This window comes from Leopardus geoffroyi, chromosome D1, assembly GCF_018350155.1.
Source record: "Leopardus geoffroyi isolate Oge1 chromosome D1, O.geoffroyi_Oge1_pat1.0, whole genome shotgun sequence".
In the NCBI taxonomy this organism is placed as follows: Eukaryota; Metazoa; Chordata; class Mammalia; order Carnivora; family Felidae; genus Leopardus; species Leopardus geoffroyi.
Window position 1 is genome coordinate 106,206,844 of NC_059329.1, and position 19,744 is coordinate 106,226,587.

General features: G+C 51.3%; 1 protein-coding gene across 14 annotated transcripts in view; it reads left to right on the plus strand.

Annotated features, from left to right (window-relative positions):
• The window catches only part of LOC123601809 (inner centromere protein), a 28,846-nt gene extending 15,557 nt beyond the window's left edge, over positions 1-13,289 (plus strand). For 5 of the 14 annotated variants that reach the window (XM_045485537.1, XM_045485541.1, XM_045485539.1 and 2 more), the window contains exons 11-20: positions 344-355; positions 2,406-2,543; positions 4,935-5,044; positions 5,121-5,241; positions 5,489-5,611; positions 6,663-6,841; positions 7,051-7,114; positions 7,287-7,394; positions 8,858-9,008; positions 10,752-13,289. In XM_045485537.1, the coding sequence (XP_045341493.1) occupies positions 344-355; positions 2,406-2,543; positions 4,935-5,044; positions 5,121-5,241; positions 5,489-5,611; positions 6,663-6,841; positions 7,051-7,114; positions 7,287-7,394; positions 8,858-9,008; positions 10,752-10,966 (1,221 nt within the window). In that variant the 3' untranslated portion in view covers positions 10,967-13,289. The remainder of the gene's footprint in view (positions 1-343; positions 356-2,405; positions 2,544-4,934; positions 5,045-5,120; positions 5,242-5,488; positions 5,612-6,662; positions 6,842-7,050; positions 7,115-7,286; positions 7,395-8,857; positions 9,009-10,751) is intronic. The other 9 variants (XM_045485540.1, XM_045485545.1, XM_045485546.1 and 6 more) reach the window with 4 other exon arrangements.
• The last annotated feature ends 6,455 nt before the right edge of the window (positions 13,290-19,744 follow it).

Consider the following 19,744-nt stretch of genomic DNA (forward strand, 5'->3'; position numbering starts at 1 on the left):
GTGCAGCTCAGAGGCTCGGCCGGCTCAGCGTGACTCCTGGGTCTTGAGCCCTGAGCTGGCAGTAGAAATGGTGTGGCTGGCCATGGCCGTGACCATCCATCCCCACACCCCCCACACTCCCCACACCCCCTCTGGAGGCTTGAGTAGTTAAGGCGAGGGACACCCGTGGACGCTGTGCTCGCTGAGGATGAGGGCTGGTGAGACGGGAGGGGGTGGGGGCTGCCGATCAGAGGGCACAGGCCCCACGCAGACTCTGGCGTAGCCAAGAGGGTGGCCTGCTTTCCGGACGTCCCCAAGCCTGGCATTAACTCCTGGCTTTTTCCTTGTCTCCTCTCCTCCACAGTGCAGCTTCGTTGTAAGTAAAGCCTTCTCCTGTCCTTGTGACCTAGCTCCCCCTAGCACTTACCTGCCGTAGCCCTGTTCCTGCAAACCCACCTGCACTAACACCAAAGGTGGAACGGGAGCGGTAAAGGGGGTGGCTGCCTGGAGGCGCGCAGCCATTCTGGCTGCCCTCCCTCCGCGGGGCCGGTCCTCTCTGCCCTTGTCTCTGCCCCCAGGAGGCTGAGTCTCGATCTCAGAGCCTCCCTGAAGCAAGAGGAGGCAGAGGGGGTGCGGCCTGCTGCTGTTTACCGGGGCCACAGCTTGGATTTCCCCACAGCACCTCCCTCCCCGGCCCCGGGTTTCCCCTCAGGGTCTGGGGCTGCGAAGAGAACAGACAGGTGGTCTCTGGTCCCCAGAGCCACTGAGGTTTATTGGGTCACAGACCTGAGCTACTGCCTTGAGGCGCAGAGCAGCGGGGGGGGGGCGGGGAGACCATGGTTGTAGGCTGGGTCCTGTGGGGTAGCGGTAGAACTACCACCAGCAGCCTCTGGAGAGAAGGCCACAGAAGCTGTTCTCTTCTCAGATACCTCAGAGCTGAGCCAGGCCACGGGCCCTGAGGAGGGAGCCCCACACGGCTGGGATCTGCTCAGCCTGCAGTCTTGGCTCCCTGGGGTCTCCCAGGTTACAAGGCTGCAGCCCCTGCGTTCCTCTGTTCCCACTGGCGCTTTGAAGGGCCTCCTATTAGGAGGGCTTCTGCCTCTAGCCGAGGGCCTGGGGCTTGGCGGGTCAAGGGGCTTCTCAGCCGCTAGACAGGTAGGCCTTGAACTTGCCTGTGCTGCAAGGAGGCTGGTCCCCTCTGTGTGAACGAGGCACTGGCATGCCTTCCGATATGCGAGCAAGCAGGCTGTGTGGCCTTACACACCTACTTGTGTGCTAGGCCCCTGCTAGGCACCTGGGCCCACAGCAGTGAACTGGACTCCGACTTGCTCTTCCTACAGAGAACTCCCATGTCGCACACAGCCTGATGGGAGCCTGGCCGGCTTTATGGGGATGACCAAGAGGTCCAGGGAGCTGCCTTTTCCTGCTTCGGGGAACCCAGATCCCTGCACAGGGCATCTGGTGGCAGTGGGACAGTTCTTAGTTAGGAGACAGGGGCCTAAGTAGATCGCAGGGACCTTGAGACCTTGGACTAGTTTCCTAACTTTTGGCTGAGTTTCCTTGGCTACAAAATGAGACCAGAGGTCCGTTCGTAGAAACGAGTGAATCAGGGTCATGTCCATCAAGCACCTAGCACAGGACTCAGTAGGAGGTGGTTTTTAGTGATTGGTAGAGAGACTGCTCGATCGAGGCCCCTGGAGGCCGAAGGGACCAAATAAGCTTTTGGTTTTCTCATCCACCGCCTTGGCCTTGAGGGTGGCCTCTGGGGAGCAGCGTCAACCCAGCACCTTGGAGGGTTGGGGCAGAGGGTGAACTTGGATTCTATGACATGAACAAATCTTGCTTCTACAAAATTTCCAATGCGCAGGATCATTTCTCTGACCTGTGCTGGGAAATTTTAGCACCCAAACGTCGGGGGTAAAACACGTTTTGCTGAGCCCAGTTGGAAGCAGGCGTCTGGTGGGCACTTGGGGCAGAAAGAGAAGGCAAAGTGCTTTCCCCACCGCAGAGCAGTGGGTGGAAGTCGGCCCCCTGCTGGTTGGGTGACCGGTCAAGTTATACCTTCTGCCAAACTTGGAGCGTTTTCAGCCACTATTTCTAAGAAATTCTGTTTCATTGTTGCATTCTTTCCCCTCTGTCATGGGTGACGATGACACCCACGCCGGTGGTGGATCGTTCTGTGTCGTCACAGTCCTTTGGGCTCTGTTCATTTCTCTTCCATAGCTTTTTCTCTCTCTTGGGATCAGATACATTTTATTGATCGATCTGTACGTTTACTGACATCTGTCTGTCTTTTCCATTCTGCCCTTGGACCCATGCACTGAATTTCTTATTTCCGTTATTGTCTTTTGAGTTCTGAAATTTCCATTTTGCTTTTTTCTAGATCTCCTTGCTGAGATTTTCTGTTTTTTTGTTTTTCTCTCCAGCTCCTGCCACCCAGTAACCTTTATTGCCAGAACAGCTCCCAGGACCCCACGGCGCTGGGAGGGGGCGCTAAGTCTTTATTGGGAAGGACGCCCGCCCGTCTTCCCTCACTGCCGACGGTAGACGCACTCAGTGTCAGGGTAGGGTGGCAAGTTCAGCTGGTACTTCTTTTCCAGAGCAGGAGGCACAAAACGGCCTCCCAGGTAGTGATAGCGACCGCTGAAGTGGCTTGCAGTGAGATTTTCTGTTTCGCCAATTGTCTGAAGAACGTATTACTGTTGAAGTATTTCTATAATAGTGGCTTTGATGTCTTTGTCAGATACGTCTAACAATCTGTCACCTTGATGTTGGTGGCTGCTGATCGTCTTCACGTGGGAGTTGAGATTTTCCTAGTTCTTTGTGTGCTGAGTGGTTTTGGATTATATCCTGGCCATTTTGCATATTGCGTTATGAGGCCGCATGTTGTCGTAGAGAGAATGTTGGTATCTTGCTCTAACAGCGACCCACCTGGTTTGGTTCAGGCTGCAGGTCCCACCCCTCCTTCTGTGGGACATGATTCCAGTGTCCCGATTTCAAAGCCTTTGTGGTACTCTTGGATCTGGCCTGGGTGTGCTGGTCAGTGGTCAGGATGGGATCTGGCAGGTGGTCTGTGAGTTTAATTCTCAGAGTTTTTGGTATAATAGTTAGATGGTCAGATCCATGCATCTGCAGCTTGGGGCTGAGCCTAGGAGTTCACAAACAACCACAGGGTGTCATTTTCTCCACGCATCTAGTACATTTCGCTTCTCCGGGGGCTCCCGCTCTCCGTCTTCCAGCCAGGAAGCTGGGGCTTCTGTCACCCTGCTCTACTGTGTGTTTCCACGACCGCATCTGGGGTCACCTGGTAGGGAGACAGAAAAAAGCAACAGCATTCATCACCTTTGGGGATCACAGCTCCGTAGTGTGGAGAGGAAGCTCCCCCTCCCCCAGAGTTTTGCCTCTGCAAGTTCTTGTAACTGTTGCTGTCCCATTGCCACAGGGTTGTTTGTGGCCTGGGGCACGAGAGGAAGAAGAAAAGAACAAACAAAAATTGGGGTTTTTGCATACTCTGAGCATTAGACTCCCCCTTCCCACTCCTTAAGTGAGATTTAAAGGGCCTTTCCCAGAGTTCTGTCTGTCTGTACCCCACAGATCCCTTTGGGGTTTCAGACTTCATTGAGTTTAGGCTAGAGGGGAAAACAATGGTAAATGTCTGCTGGCCCAGTGATGCTTCACAGCCTGGTCTTCCCCTCCGCCTGCTCACATCGGCCTCACCCAGCTGTTCTATGTAGTCCAGTTTTATGGCCACCTTCAGTGGCAGAAGCAGATGTGTCTTCCTCACAACCAGAGGAGCCCTTCTCTCCATCTTTAGGGTTGTATTCCCTTGGGGCCAGACTTCTAGGTGGGAAATCTGCAGTCAAGGTCAGAGGCCAAGGAGAAATGGACAGTCACTAATGCAGGGAGAGGGACAGAGCAGAGCACAGAGATGGGTGCTCTGGGTGGCAGAGCACAGAGATGAGAGTCTGATGGGAGCCAGGTGAGGGTGATGGGGGGGGGGGAGGGGGCTCTGGCCCAGGTCCCAGCCCCCACCTCGTGCCCTGGCCATCAGGGCGAAAGTACCAGTCTTGTCCTTAGCCAAGAAAAGCTTGGAGCCCCCGCCTATGCCCTCTGGCTGCCGTGCCCGTGGGGCTTTCTGGGCATGCAGAGGGGTAGGGTTCCAGCACTGATCTGCTAAACAACCAACTAGTACTTTTAAGAAGCTGTTGTTAGAATCGTTAGGTGCCTGTATCACAGGAAGTTTGGAAAATGAAGGAAAATATACCATCCTTTTGTTTTTAATGTTTGTTTATTTTTGAGAGAGATAGACCATGAGCGGGGGAGGGACAGACAGAGAGGGAAACACAGAATCCAAAGCAAGCTCCAGGCTCTGCGCTGTCAGCACAGAGCCTGATACGGGGCTCGAACTCATAGACTGCGAGGTCAGGACCTGAGCCAAAGTGGGAGGCTTACCCGGCTGAGCCACCCAGGCACCCTGAGAAAATATACCATCCTTAACATATCTCACCAGCCTATAGTAATCTATGTTAGCATTTGGCCATATTTTTTTTCCATATATTGAGAAGCATAAAAAGCGTGTGTACACAAAGTATAAAAGTTACAACGCATAGAAATAATAAATTAACGCTTATGTACCCAGCACCCCTTTATAGATGTTAACCACAACTTTTACAACTGTCTGTCCCTCTATGATGTCAATCTTCCTTCTCTTCTCAAGTACACTTTAATATAGTTTTAATCAGAGCCATCTGTCCGATTTCGAACCCTGATTTTTGTGCCGCTGCGACTTGGCAGGGCTCAGTCAAGGGTGCTTGGGAGGCTGCCCACCAGAATGACCGAAGCCCCAGGCCACAGTCTGGTTGGGAAGGAAGGCATGTTTTGGGGGTGACTCTGCCTCTGTAACAGGCTGGCTGGGGCCCGTGGGCCTCGCTCACCCCCCGCCCCACCCGCCTCAGGAGAAGGAGCGGCAGCGCCTGGAGAACCTGCGGAGGAAGGAGGAGGCGGAGCAGCTCCGCAGGCAGAAGGTGGAGGAGGACAAGCGGCGGCGGCTGGAGGAGGTGAAGCTGTAAGTGGTCCAGCTCCCGGCCCCGCCCCCCGGGCCCTGGCCCCGCCCCCCGGGTACGACCGCCCTGTGTCCGCAGGAAGCGGGAGGAGCGCCTCCGCAAGGTGCTGCAGGCCCGGGAGCGGGTGGAGCAGATGAAGGAGGAGAAGAAGAAGCAGATCGAGCAGAAGTTTGCTCAGATCGACGAGAAGACCGAGAAGGTGCGCGCCTCAGGCTGGTGGGCGGCCAGGTTTCGGGGTGGGCTGCACCCTGGCGGGCCCCAAGCAGGTCCCACTCGGTGGCTGTGGTTTCTGGGTGTCCCCCCCCCCCCTTCCCCTCTCCCCCCTCCTCCCCGGGCTGTGGGGAACAGGCCCGGTTCGCAGGGGCAGGGGGTGCAGTTCTGGGCCCCGCGCTGCAGGGCTGAGTGAGGAGGGTGCTCTAAGGGGCACATGTGGATGGGCCCTTCAGGTTAAGGAGGAGCGGCTGGCGGAAGAGAAAGCCAAGAAGAAGGCAGCAGCCAAGAAGATGGAGGAGGCGGAGGCGCGCCGCAAGCAGGAGGAGGAGGCGCGGAGGCTCAGGCGGCTACAACAGGTTCATGGGCAGAGGGGCTCGCATATCAAGGACGCAGAAGGCCCCCGAGGGTCGCCAGACACGCCCCACTTTGTTGGGTTGGTTGTGGCAGCTCTTGTTGCTTTAAGTCCTGAGGAGTTTCCACAAATACCCTGGGGACGTGAATGGCGACCGACCAGTTCAAGGGTCAAGTGGATGGACTCCAGAGCCAGACCTTCAGTCTCAGCTCTGCCACTTCCCGGCCGGGTGACCCTGGGCGGGTTCCTTGACCTTTCTGGGCTTTGATTCCCTCGGGGAACCTTAGCGTCTACCTGACAGCGGTGTGAGGGTTGAATGTTTTGCCTGTAAGAGTAGGGACCTACCTCTCCCTGGGAGTTGTCTATCTCAGGACAATAGGGAACACAGATGTGTCATTAGGGGATTATAATACCAATAACCAAAATTTACTTAGTGTTTTCTGTGTGTCAGACACCGTTCTATGTTCTGTGTACGAACTCGGTAACTTCATGAGGTGTAGTCGTTACTGTTGTTCCTGTTTTATCAATGAGGAAACTGAGGCCAGAGAGCTGAAGCCACTTGCCCGGTGTCACACCGGCTGGTGAAGTCTGGCTCCAGTCTCTACCCTTGACTACTGGCTTTGCAGCTGCACATAAAGCAGTTTTCTTTCATGGGGCACCCAGGTGGTTCAGTGGGTTGGGCGTCCAACTCTTGATTCCGGCTCAGGTCATGATCTCACGGTTTCATGGGTTTGAGCCCCGCGTCGGGCTCTACGCTGACAGTGCAGAGCCTGCTTGGGATTCTTTCTGTCCCCGTGTCTGTCCACCCCCCTCCCCTGCCCGTGCTGACTCCGTCTCTCTCAAAATAAAGAAATGAGCTTAAAAAAAAAAGGTGATTTTCACAAGATGCCTTTTCATGGCGATTCTTGGGGAGCCTGGCTCGGGGAGGGGGCGGGGCATCGCTTCTGGGAGGGAGCAGACCCTGTGGCCTCTCTTCCCTCCTTCCCAGACCTCCCCCCTGGCTTCACCAGCCCAGGGCTGGCCTCAAGGGCCCTGACCTGGCGCTCTGTTCACAGGATGAGGAAGAGCGGCGGCACCAGGAGCTGCTGCAGAAGAAGAGGGAGGAAGAGCAGGAGCGGCTGCGCAGGGCGGCCGAGGCCAAGAGGCTGGCGGAGCAGCGGGAGCACGAGCGGCAGCTGGCGGAGCAGCAGGAGCACGAACGCAGGAGGGAGCAGGAGCGGCTCCAGGCCGAGAGGTGAGGGGCCCGCTGCCCAGCTGGCCGAGGCGGCACCCTGTCGTCACACACCCGCCTTCCTGTGAGCACGTGGAAGGGGCACACGTAGCCGTCGCCAGGAGGCAGCTCCCTCCTCCACTTGGGGTTTGCAAAAGGACACGCCCTTTTCTTTTTGGGCTCTGGGCCAGGAGGCGGCTCCCTGGGCTGACCGGCTCTTGCTTGGTCCTCAGGGAGCTGCAGGAGAAGGAGAAGGCCCTGCGGCTGGAGAGGGAGCTGGAGGAGAAGAAGAAAAAGGTAAAGGGGAGCGGGCCTGGAGCTCCTGCGGGGTCTACGCCGAGCTCCGGGCCAGCCTGGTGGCTCCCGATCCGGGAGCAGCCTTGCCTGCCCTGCCGTGTGGGGTTGGTGGGGGGGGGGGGGGGCTCACACATGCACCATCTCTAATATCCGGCCACTCCTGGGGCCCCAGGAAGAGCAACAACGCCTGGCCGAGGAGCGGCTGCTGGAGGAGCAGCAGAGGAAAGCCAGGGAGGCCGCGGCGGCCAGCAAAGGCCTGAATGTGACCGTGGACGTGCAGGTGAGGTCGGGCAGCCAAGTGGAGAGGGCCCCTCCAGCTCTGGTTATTCACTCCTTCACTCCCCGCTGGTTGGAGCCACAGATACAGATGAGGACCATGCGAAAGGAAGGATACGGTTGGCCCAAGTGGTTTTACCCTTTTCGATAGGTGTATTTCCTTGCTGTAAAAGTAGAATTTGTTGCAAAAAAAAAAAAAAAAAGAAGAAGAAGAAACTAAACTTTTTTAACGAGTGTAAAGAAAAGGAAAGGTACCCTTAGAGGAAAACTCTAATCTGGTGTAGATCTTTCTGTATGTTTACCCATATAAACCTACACACACGCACGTACACGCACATGCCCAGTTTTAAATGGGCACTGTCTACACGTACTGTCTTAGTCTGTTCAGGCTGCTGTCACACATTGCTACAGACTGGCTGGCTTAAACAGCAGTTCTGGAGGCCAGAAGTCCAAGGTCAAGGCAGCAGCAGATTCGGTGTTTGGTGACAGTCTTCTCCCTGTGTCCCCTGTGGTAGAGGGGGAGAGGGGGCTCTCTGGGGTCTCTGTTCTAAGGGCACTAATCTCACTCATGGGGCCTCCAGCCTTGTGACCTAATCACCTCCCCAAGGCTCCACCTCCCAATACCATCACATTGCGGGGTCGGATTTAACAGAAGAATTTGGGGGGGGGTGGGGGGTACCCACACAACATTTAGTCTATAACATATGCCATTTGGCATTTTGATTTTTTTTCTCCCTATTTTCCCTTTCATTTAGTGAGTTGTAGACCTCTCTGTTCCGGCACTTGTAAATCTCATATTTGATGGCTGTGCAGTTGATGGCAATTACTTACACCAGAATTTCTTTAACAAGCCCTTACTGGTGAACATTTAGACTACTGGCAGCTTAACGCTTGTTAACAAAACGTATGCGGGAGAGTTTTCAGGGCAACGTAGTTTATGACGTTGAGACCTTGGAAGGGAGCCGAACGTTCATCTCTAACGGATGGTTAAAGTACGAACCATGGGGTGCCCAGGGGAGTACCCTGGAGCTGTTTGAAGGAGAAACGCTGACCTGGAGGAATGTTTGCAGCATACTTTAACTTGAAAAAGGAAGATGCAGGGGCACCTGGGTGGCTAGTCACTTAAGCGTCCAACTTCGGATTGGGCCACAGTCTCACGGTTTGTGAGTTCATGCTCTGAGTTGGGCTCTGTGCTGACAGCTCAGAGCCTGGAGCCTCCTTGGGATTGTGCGTCTTCTTCTCTCTCTGCCCCTCCCCAGCTTGTGCTCTCTTTCTCTCTGTCTGTGTCTCTTAAAAGTAAATAAACATTTAAGAGAAAAGAGGGGCACCTCAGTGGCTCAGTCACTTAAGCGACGTTGGCATGGGTTATGATCTCACGGTTTGTGAGTTCGAGCCCCACGTCAGGCTCCGTGCTGACAGCTCGGGAGTGTGGGGACGGGGGCTGACAGCCATGTTTATCTTCTCCAGTCTCCAGCTTGTACCTCCTATCAGATGACTCCCCAGGGGCACAGGCCGCCCCCCAAGATCAACCCGGATAACTACGGGATGGATCTGAATAGCGATGATTCCACCGATGACGAGGCCCATCCCCGGAAGCCCATCCCCACCTGGGCCAGAGGTCAGCAGGGCCTGGAATTCCCCGGGAGACCTGGCTCCTCACTTGCGACATCTGGGACCCTGGAGGTGGTGGGGCGGCAGCTGTGGGTATCAGGAGGCTGTTGTCGTCATGGGCTGGCAGCTTGTATTGGGCCCGTATTGGGCTTTGGGATGCACCCAGGGAAGGGTGGGCCCTCTGTGGCCAGTAGGTTGAACTGAGGACCAGAACTACGGTATTGGGTGCTTGTGTTCTCAACAAAAGTGTTAAATTGTGGCTGGCTGCCGACAAGCATGGGGCTGGGTGTTCCAGCTCAGACTCTACGCCGCCCCCTGGAGCCTCGCCCAGTGGGCCAGATGAGAGTTGGACCCAAGTAAGCAGCTTGGAGTAGGAATACCACCAAGAGTGGTCACCGGTTTTAGGCAGTGCACCGAGAGCTGGAGCTGGGGGTTCCAGTAGCTGGGGAGGTCAGGAAAGCCCTGAGGCAGGGCCACTTGAGCAGGATTTGACCCCAGTTTACAAGCCCCAGCATTTAAACGGGAGCGTGAGTGTGTGTGAGCAGGCCACCACAGACCTGGGTGCAAGGGAGCGGGGCCAGTACGTATATGGTGGGCACTTCATAGAGTTTACAGAGCTGGGGGTCAGGGCTTGGTGCCTACTCACTCCCCAGAGAGAAGGGCCCAGAGTCCCATTGGGGGGCAGCACTCTGCAGAAGACAGCTTACTTTGGTGTCACCTCAGTTGAACTCCACGCTAGGCAGAATCTTAGTCCCCTTAACTTTTGACATCTGGGCGTTTGGGAGGTAGCAGCAGGCAGGGGTCAGCATGGCCGGAGCCACCTAGTGGTGATTGACCGTCACCAGCTTCCGTAAACTCCCTGAGTTCTCATCTGTGAAATGGGGGTGTTCCTAGGACCCAGCTGAGAAGGGTTATTTAGGATGAAGAGAGTTTAGGATGAAGAGAGTTGGTGCTCGTTCCTAAGGCCTGGTGCAGAGCAGTGGTGGGCACCTGTTCCGCCTCCTGACCCCCCAGGGTCCTCCTGAGGCCTTGTCGCCAGGGCTGTGTGCCTCAGCCCAGGGATCCCCTCAGCCTGCACCCTGTGCCATGGGACCCGAGGGCCGGTGAGAGAAGTAGCCAACCCCAGCAGTCAAGGATGGCAGCGTATGAAGTTTCGGAGCTGGATGGTCTCCAGACCCCAGCTCCCCCAGTCACGAGCTACGTGCCTCTGGGCAAGTCCCCCCCCGCCCCCCCCGCCCTGCCCCGCCTTCTGAAATGGGGAGAATACAGGAGCTGCCTCCCTCGTGGTTGTGGGGTTGTGGTTGCCTGGCCCAGGTGAGCACTTGAGGACCTGTGTTCAGCCTAAGCTGCTGGAACATGGCAGTAGGAACAGGCAATAAGAGCATTTTCACGAGGGCGCCTGGGCGGCTCAGTTGGTTAAGCGTCCGACTTGGGCTCAGGTCATAGTCTCACGGTTCGTGAGTTTCAGCCCCGTATCAGGCTTGCTGCTGTCCACGCCGAGCCTGCTTTGGATCCTCTATCCTGTCTCTCTCTGCCCTTTCCCTGCATGCATGCTCTCTCTCTCTCTCTCTCTCTCTCTTAAAAATAAACATTAAAAAAAAAAAAAAGGCTTTTCAGGGAAAAGGGGAGAGGAAGAGGGCTCAGAGAGGAGCTGATGTGGCTGCGGTGGGGAAGGGGACAAGGGGTCAGGGGATGGGGAGGCTCCTGAGGAGCTCCAAGGCAGTGACTTGACCCTCCGTGTCCCCCGCAGGCACTCAGCTAAGCCAGGCCATCATCCACCAGTACCACCACCCCCCAAACCTGCTTGAGCTCTTTGGAACCATCCTCCCGCTGGACTTGGAGGACATCTTCAAGAAGAGTAAGCCTCGCTACCACAAGCGCACCAGCTCTGCCGTCTGGAACTCGCCGCCCCTGCTGGGCCCCAGGGTCCCCAGCAGCCTGGCCTATGGCCTGAAGAAGTACTGAGGCCCCCAGGTGTTCCCAGCAGTCTCCACGCCTGCGTGTGTCTGTGTGTCCGCCTCTCTGTTGGTCTGGTGGCATCCTGCCTGGTGTTCCGTCTCCAGGGGTTTGGCTGTGTGTATATAAATGTCCTCTGTGCGCCGGGGGTTGCAAGTCGCGCAGGCCTGTTTGGAAGCTGCACTCGGCGGGTGTTTGGGGGAGAACCTGCCCAGCCCCACCTGGCCTGCAGACAGCGCTCTGTAAATAGACTGTTAGAATTCAGCTGAATTTTAGCCTCTAGTGTTTGAGAGCTAGATTAATAAAGTCTGTTCCTTTAAGCCTGCTGTGGGTATTGTAGAGATGGGGGCCTTGGCAGAATGCCCCTGGCTCCCGGCCCCGCAGCCGTGTGTCTCAGGCCACCGCTGGGCCGGGGACCAAGGTGCTGTTCCTCTTCCTGGAGTATGCTTCCGGCTGACGCAACGGGTGATTGTGATGCCGTCTTTGGGCCACGCTGAGAAACACTTGAGTTACTCGCGTGATGGGGCAAGCGAAGATACTTCTGACTTTCGGGGGAGCTCCCTGTTTGTAAAAGGGAGCTTGCCCAGTGGGAAAGATGTGGGGTCGAGGTCAGGAGGACTGGGCTCTTGACACAGCTCTGCCACCTAAGACAGTCCCTCGGCCCTGCAGGCTCCACGCTTGCCGCATGGACGGTCAAAGGACCTGAGAACGCGTGCACGCTGCTGAAGCAGGAGCTCTGATTACAAAGATGTCTCCTGAAACCACCTTGGGACCAGCGCTTGCAAGCAGTTGGAATGTTTCTCCGACAAAACCATGTAGCTGCTAATTAAATGCTTAGTGTCCGTGGAAGCTGGCCCAGGGCCCGTCCCATGGCTGCCTGCTGTGCTCTCAGTGTGCGGTGGCTAGTTGCTTATCATCCGCTCCAGCCCCCAGAACGAAAGTTGGTGAACCGTGGCCTCAGGGGCCAAATCAAACCTCAGTGTGTTTTTATAAAGTTTTATTGGAACCTTCCCAATTGCAGCAAATGCCTCGTCTCTGGGTGCTCTTCCGAGGGCAGAGTAAGTAGTTGCAAGCAAAGCCTGACGGCGCACATAGCTGAAAAGCTTTACTAGGACCCCCTACAGAAAGTCTGCTGACCCCAGCTTTAGGACAAAATAAAGGCTAAGTTCAACAGTGTCTGAAAATGAGGAACTGGTGAACACAGACAATAGACTGAAGTTCAGAGGAGTCTACCCATAAAAAAAAAAAAAAAAAACAAAAAAAAACCATCTGGAGTTCTGGGTGCCTCTGCCGGTTAAGTCTGACATTCGCTCAGGTCGTGATCTCACGGTTTGGGAGTTCGAGCCCCACATGGGGCTTTTCGCTGATTAGGATTCTCTGTCATTCCCTCTCTCTCTGCCCCTCCCGCACAATCTCAAAATAAAAACGAAACCTTTGACAGTTCATTCAAATATGGTGCACGATCCCAATTTGTTCTGTATGCCCTGGAAGCTGTTGTGGTGCGTTCATTGGTGAGTGTGTCTCCACCTAAAACCACATTGTCAAGATATTACTTTTTCTGAGCATTTTTGTGTTTGAGAGAAAGTTGTTCAGCCAAAAGGTAGTTATAGTTGCCGCGCACCTTCACCAGCACTTGGTATTGGCAGTATTTTCTTATTTTAGCCCTTCTGATATGTAGTGAAATCTCATCATGGTTTTAAAGGGTTTTGGTTTTTGGTTTTTGGTTTTTGAGAGAGAGACAGTGAGAGATGGGCAGAGGGAGAGGGAGAGAGAGAATCCCAAGCATGTCTCACACTCCATGCTGAGCCTGACAGGGGAGGGGGGGCAGGAGGCTTGAGCCCACCTGAGCCAAACATCAAGAGTCGCTCGCTCAATGGACTGAGCCACCCCAGGCGCCCCTCATCATTGTTTTAATTCACATTCTGCTAATGGCTGATGATGGTGAACATTTTTCCACGTGCTTATTTGCCATCTGCATATCTCGGTTGAAGTGTCTGTTCAAGACTTTTGTTCATTTGTCAGTTGTGTTGTTTTCTTACCGTTGAGTTTATCATCTTTATGTATTACGGGTACAAATCTGCTGTCAATATGTGCTTGGCAGTATGTTTTTTCTTGGTCCGCAGCTTTCCTTTTCATTCACTTAATGGTGTTTTTCATAGAGCAAAAAATTTAGTTTTGGTGGAGTCCCAATTTATCATTCTTTTTTTTTTTATGGATTGTACTCTTTGGTGTCACATCTAAGAAACCTTTGTCTAGCCCTGGTTCTCAAAGCTTTTCTCTTATATTTTCTGCGAAATGTTTTAGAGTCTTATAAATACTACTTTTACATTTATGATCTACTTGATTTAATTTTTTTAAAGTGTGAGATTTCTGTTTTTCGTCTGTTTGGTTTGGGCGGGCATATGGATATATAGCCAATTGTTCCAGGACCATTTGTTGAAAAAACTGTTTTGCAGTGGATTTCCTTGGCAACTTTGTCCATCAGTCAGCCATATTTGTATGGGTCTACATCTGGACTTTGTTTTTTTGTTGTTGTTGTCTTTGAGAGAGAGTGAGTGAGTGGGGGAGGGAAGAGGGAGTGGGAGAGAGACTCTTAAGCAGGGGCTCTATCTCACGACCATGAGATCATGACCTGAGCTAAAATCAAGAGTCAGAAGCTTAACAGACTGAGCCATTCCGGCGCCCCTATGTCTGGACTTTGTGTTCTCTTCCATTGATCTGTGAGTCTCTCCTTTTACCAATACCACATCATCAAGGTTACTGTAGTTTGTATCCATCTGAAAAATCTGTTAGTGTGATTCCTCCAACTTTAGTCTTCCTTTTCAAAATTATTCTGACTTTTCTATCAATTTTGCCTCTCCATATAAATTTCAGAACCAGCTTATTTATACAAAAACCTTGCTGGGATTTTGATTGGGATTGTGTTAAACGTATAGATTGGGATTGTATTAAACGTAAGTTTGGGGGATTGCTTTAAATCTATAGATAAGTTCTTCACATACGTCTCAGCATACAGATCCTGTACAGGTTTTGTTGGATTTATAGCTAAGCATTTATTTTCTTGGAGCTATTGTAAATAGCTATTGTTTTTCGAATTTTGGTTTCCAGTAGCTCATTGCTGGTATGTAGAAACACAGTTGATTTTTGTGCTTTGACCTTGTATCGTGTGCTGCAACTAAAGCAGTACATAGAGGGAAATTTAGAGACTAAAATGCCTGTGTTTGATAAAAGGTGTTAAATCAATGACTTCAGCTTCCATTTGAAGAAACTAGAGTGGCGCCTGGGTGGCTCAGTCAGTTGAACGTCCAACTTTGGCTCAGGTCATGATCTCGCAGTTCATGGGTTCGAGCCCTACGTTGGCCTCAGTGCTGATGGCCCAACCTGGAGCCTGCTTTGGATTCTGCGTCTCCCTCTCTGGCTCTGCTCCTCCCCCACTCCTGCTCTGTCTTCCTCTCACAAAATAAAGTAAATAAATAAATAAATAAATAAACAAACAAACATTAAAACTAGAAAAAGAAGAGCAAATAAAAGTACAAGCAGAAGAAGGGAAACGACCAAAGTAGAGCAGGAATCAATGACTTTGGAGAGAGAAAAATAATAGGGAAAATTTAAACCAGAAGCTGATTCTTTGGGAAGCTCAAAAAATTCATCTCTAGCTTGATAAGGAGAAAAAGAGAGAAGAAACAAATGGCCAGTGTCAGGAATGAAAGAGGTCATGCCACTATAGATTCTATTGGTATTAAGAAAAGAGTAAGATTATTATGAGCAACTTCTGGTAATAAATTGGACACTTGACATGAACACAAATTCCTCGGAAGACCCAACTTCTTTCAGTTCACTCAACAAGAAATAGAAAACGTAAATAGCCCTATTTATTGTTGAAAGAAATTGCGTTTGTAGTTTAAATCTCACGAGTACTCTAGGCCTAGATCACGTTAGTGGTAAATGCAACCACACGTTCAAGAAAGACATAATACCAATTCTATGTAACCTCTCCCAGGAAATTAAAGAGGAAAGCATACTTTTCCACTGCATCTACGAGACAAACATTGCCCTGACCCCAAACCAAACAAACCCACTGCAAGAAAGGAAAATTAGACAATTATCTGTCATGAACCTCAATACAAAAATTCTTAGCAAACTCATAACGAATCCAACAGGTTATGTAAAAAGGATAATACATCTTAGCCAAATAGGGTTTACCCCAAGAATATAATGTAGGTTTAACATTCGAAAGTCAACTAATGTAATTTTCATTTTAATACAGGAGGAAAACCATGTGATTAATAGATGCAGAAAGTACATTGACAATTCAACACTAATTCACGATAAAAGTTCTAAGCAAATTAGAATTTTTTTGTCTCATGTTCAACTCTACCTCTTTCTCTCATTAAGCCTAAGTATGACCGATAATATGACCTACATAAGTAGTTCCAAACATGGATGAGTGAATGAATTATAACACATGCAAATTAGAATTTAAAGTTGAATTTGGGGTAATGGGGTGGCTCAGTTGGTTAAGCATCCGACTTCCGTTCAGGTCATGATCTAGTGGTTCGTGAGTTTGAGCCCCTCATCAGGCTCTGTGCTGACAGCTCAGAGCCTGGAGCCTGCTTCAGATTCTGTGTCTCCCCTCTCTCTGTCTGCCCCTCCCCTGCTTGCTCGATGTCTGTCTGTCTCTCTCTCTCTCTCTCAAAATAAACATTAAAACAAAGGGAATTTCCTCAGTTTGAGAAGCCACCTCTACAAAAAAATCTCCAGCAGACATCATGGTGAATGTCTTCCTAACAGGTCCAATGCAAAGATGTCCACTGTCATTACTCCTGAATATTTTACTGGAGGTTTTAACCAGTGCAATAGGACAAAAATTTAAAAGGCAGGAGAGAGGAAGGATTACAATTATGTTCAGCGATGAGTTGTCGAAAATCTGGTAGTGTCTACTGGATTAATAAGTGGGTTTAGCATGGTTTCCTGGATACAAAATTAATACAAAACATCAATTATATTTCTATATACTTGCCTTGCACAATCAGATATCAAAATTAGGGGCACCTGGATGGCTCAGTTAGTTGAGCATCCGACTTCAGCTCAGGTCAGGATCTCACGGTTCATGGGTTCAAGCCCCTGTCAAATCCCTGCTTGGGATTCTCTCTGTCTGTCTCTCTGTCTCTGTCTCTGTCTCTCTCTTTGTCCCTCCCCTGCTCACATACTCTCAAAACAAATAAACTTAAAAAAGTCTTTTTGAAGATAATAACATTAATCCAATTCATGATAATGTCAGAAATTATCAAAATCTCAGGAATACATTTGATAAATGATGTGAAAAACAGTAACAACTATCAAAACATTGCCGAGAGCAGTTAATGAAGACCTAAATGGTCTACATTATAGTATTCACGGATTGGAAGCAATTTTCTTAAGATGTCAATTTCCTCCAATTTGATCTATGGATTCAATCAAAGTCCAAATACGATTTTTAGTTTGGGGTACAAGTTTATGAAAATTGTGGTTCCACATGTCTATTTAAATGCAAAGGGCCCACAATAGCCAAAACAACTTTGAAAACTACAAACAAATTTGGAGGGGCTGTCTCCATGCCTTCAAGACTCACTACAAAGTTACAATAGTCAGAATAGCATGGCATTAATGTAAGGATAGATCAGTGGAACTATCCAGAGTCCAGAAATAGAACTACATCCACATGGTCACTTCGTTTTTGACAAAAGTGGAAAGGCCATTCAGTGTGGGAAGGATGATTTTTTTCAATAAATTGCCTTGGAACAATTGGCTGTGTTAAAAAGTCTGCAAACCTTCCTCACACCATGTGTCAGATTTAATTCATGATGGATCATAAGCCTAAATGTACAACTCAAGGAAGAGAACAGGACAAAATCTTACTGTCTGTGTTTGGCACAGATTGCTTACACAGGACACAAAACTTATGAATTAGAAAAAGTCCACCAGTTGGATTGGCATAAAAGTAAAAATCAAAATTAAACCTTTTTGTTATTTTATTTAAAAATATTTGTTTTATGTTTATTTTTGAGAGAGAGAGAGAGAGAGAGAGAGACAGAATGTGAGCAGGGGAAGAGGCAGAGAGAGGGAGACACAGAATTTGATGCAGGCTCCAGGCTCCGAGCTGTCAGCACACAGCTCGATGTGGGGGCTTGAACTCACAGACTGTGAGATCATGACCGGAGCCAAATTTGGACGCTTAACCAACTGAGCCACTCAGGTGCCCCCGTTTTTGCTATTTAAAAGTCACTATTATTCAGGGTGTCTGGGTGGCTCAGGCTAGTTGCCTGTCCCGCGAGGCTTTCTCTGTCTCCCTCAGGTAGGCAAAGGCACAGCTTCTTTCTGGCTCATCTGGGCTGCTGGGACTGGGACAGGCCTCAGTCCCTGTGCCGCAATGAGGCGTGAGCCGCGGGGCTCCCCCTTGCAGCTTGGTCTGCTGAGCAATGGCGAATGCCCGGTAAACTTGGCTTGGGCATAAGCCCCAGCAGCTTCTGCTTCCTCTGGGCTTCCACGATGCAAACATTCCTCCTGAAGGTTAAGAAAAGAAGGAAGAGCAGGCATGAGAAGGGAAGTTGCCCATAGCTTGTATTACAAAAGTTTGCAATCTCTACCCAGATCTCAAGTTCTTGTCCTGTCTGAGCTGCTCCCTTGGGGCTCAATTGTGAGGCTCCCTTGGATACCTACACAGCTGGGAGCGGGGCCCAGAACCACAGAGGCTGAGTTCCTCAGGGGTTTTGTATTCCTCACTGAGAAATACAACCTCCCTTGGCCCTGAATAAGCAGCAAATAGCTTATGTGGCCAACCCCTGCCAGACCCCCACGCCTTCTCAATCATTTCGAATGTTCTCAACCAAAGCAATCTGCCTAGCATGCTGCAAAGGGGCAGTGAGCTCATTATCTTGCAATGGGGAACTTGTATTATAGTCATACCTCCGTTTGGCACTTGCATGGGTTGCAATCTATTAAGCCTGAAAAAGTTAGGTGTCTAAATTCAAGGATCTTTAATATTTTCCCACACATACACACGTGTGCACGCGCACACACGCACACATACACATACACATGCACGCTTGCCTGCCTACGTTACTTCTCTCTTTAAATAGTCCCCATTCCTCTGCTATTATGATATAGGAAAGTTGGCCGTATCAGATTAACTTCAGGAGAACCGCTCTGGGGTTACATGTCAAGGAAGAGGAGACGATCACCCATGAGTGCTTTAACATTTCTTTGGGTCCCTGTGGTTCCTGCAGGCATCTGTAGGGATGGGGATGCCATCCCCGGGATCACAGCAGGGGGCACCCGAGGAGCATGTTTACATCTCTGAATTGCACTTGGAGAATTTGGAGAACAGCAGAGGCAGGGGCCCTGTGAGGGTCTCCTGTCACACATGTCCCCTGGGATTCCATAACGAAGCAAGCGTAGGATCACCTCTGAGGGCTCCTGTAGCTTCTCAAAATCAGAAGCCTCGTGAGGGGCTGGAAGGGTGCAGCCAGCACTGCATGATGGCGAGGAAACAGACACCAGCTTAGAAGGCTGTCTCTTGCCCCGGGTACCCCGTCCTGATGTTATTTGCAAGGCTGTGGTCCCAATGGACTACAGTGGTTGACAGCAAGCACCGTGGCCAAGGGGAAGAGGTTGGAGGCGATGCAGGGAATTACAAGCTCAGGACAGTGACAGTAGCTTCATCTGGTCAGGGTTTCATCAGAGGTCCTCTCAGGGCTACAAGGACCTAACTTAATAGCCTCTTGGGCAACCCTGGCTTGATCCAGGTGCCCCCCACATTCCCCCAATGGACAACCTGTGTTGTCCCCAAACCTCTCCCTCTTACCCCAATACCCCTTATTGTTTCGGTCTGCATGCCACCCTTTTCCACCCACAGCACCCAGCCCTCCCTGGGTCCCCCTTCCACAGCGTCCACCTCTGTCCGAGACCCCAGCAGGGGGACCCCACCAAGAAAGCAACTGCAGTGCTTTTATTGAGAGGAGCCAAGAAAAGGCGGCAGTGAAGTGGGTCCAGATAAACATGGTGGCGCTTGAGGGAGCAGGACCGTGTCCCCACTCAGGCCCAGCTCTAGGGGCTCCCGTGGGAAGTCGTCCTCAGCAGGGCTGCCGTCCTCACGACTGGGTGCCACTGACCTTGCAACAGCTGTGTCTCATGTTTGTTGAAACGGATCAAGAAGAACAACTGAGGCAGAGAACACAACATCGAAATAACTCACCCGGTCGACTCCCTCTGTGGGGGTCAAGGATGTGGGGCTTGACAGTCAGCCCCACCTGACCACTTCCTAATGAATAGGTTAGGAATGTGGATAATAGGGCACCTACTGTGTGGGGGGCACATGGCTGTGTTCCTCAACCAAACTTTCTCTCCAAGTTGGGGGTGCTAGTATTTTCATCTTCGTCTTAAGCTTATGGAAAGTGAAATGGAGCATGTCAGTCACTTGCTCGAGGTCACACAGTGGGTGCAATGAGATAGGAATCTCTGATTGGCCCCGAAGTGCTGCCGTAAGTCAACTCTGCTGCAACGTCTGTCCAGACGTGAGGTATCCAAATGAATTCCCAACATTGTCTTTTGTTGGCCTAAGGCACCCAGACTTTTCTGGTGCCACTGGAGATGGTCCAGTCCTTGCCCTGGCCATGCCGAGCCCTCTCCCCAGGCTGCTGTGGCTTACCCAGAGTTTCAACTCACCCTGGCTGCAAGACATGGTATCCAGTATCACCAACAAGGCTGGACAGGTGACCTAGGCCAGAAATGCAGAGAACGTCTTCTGGA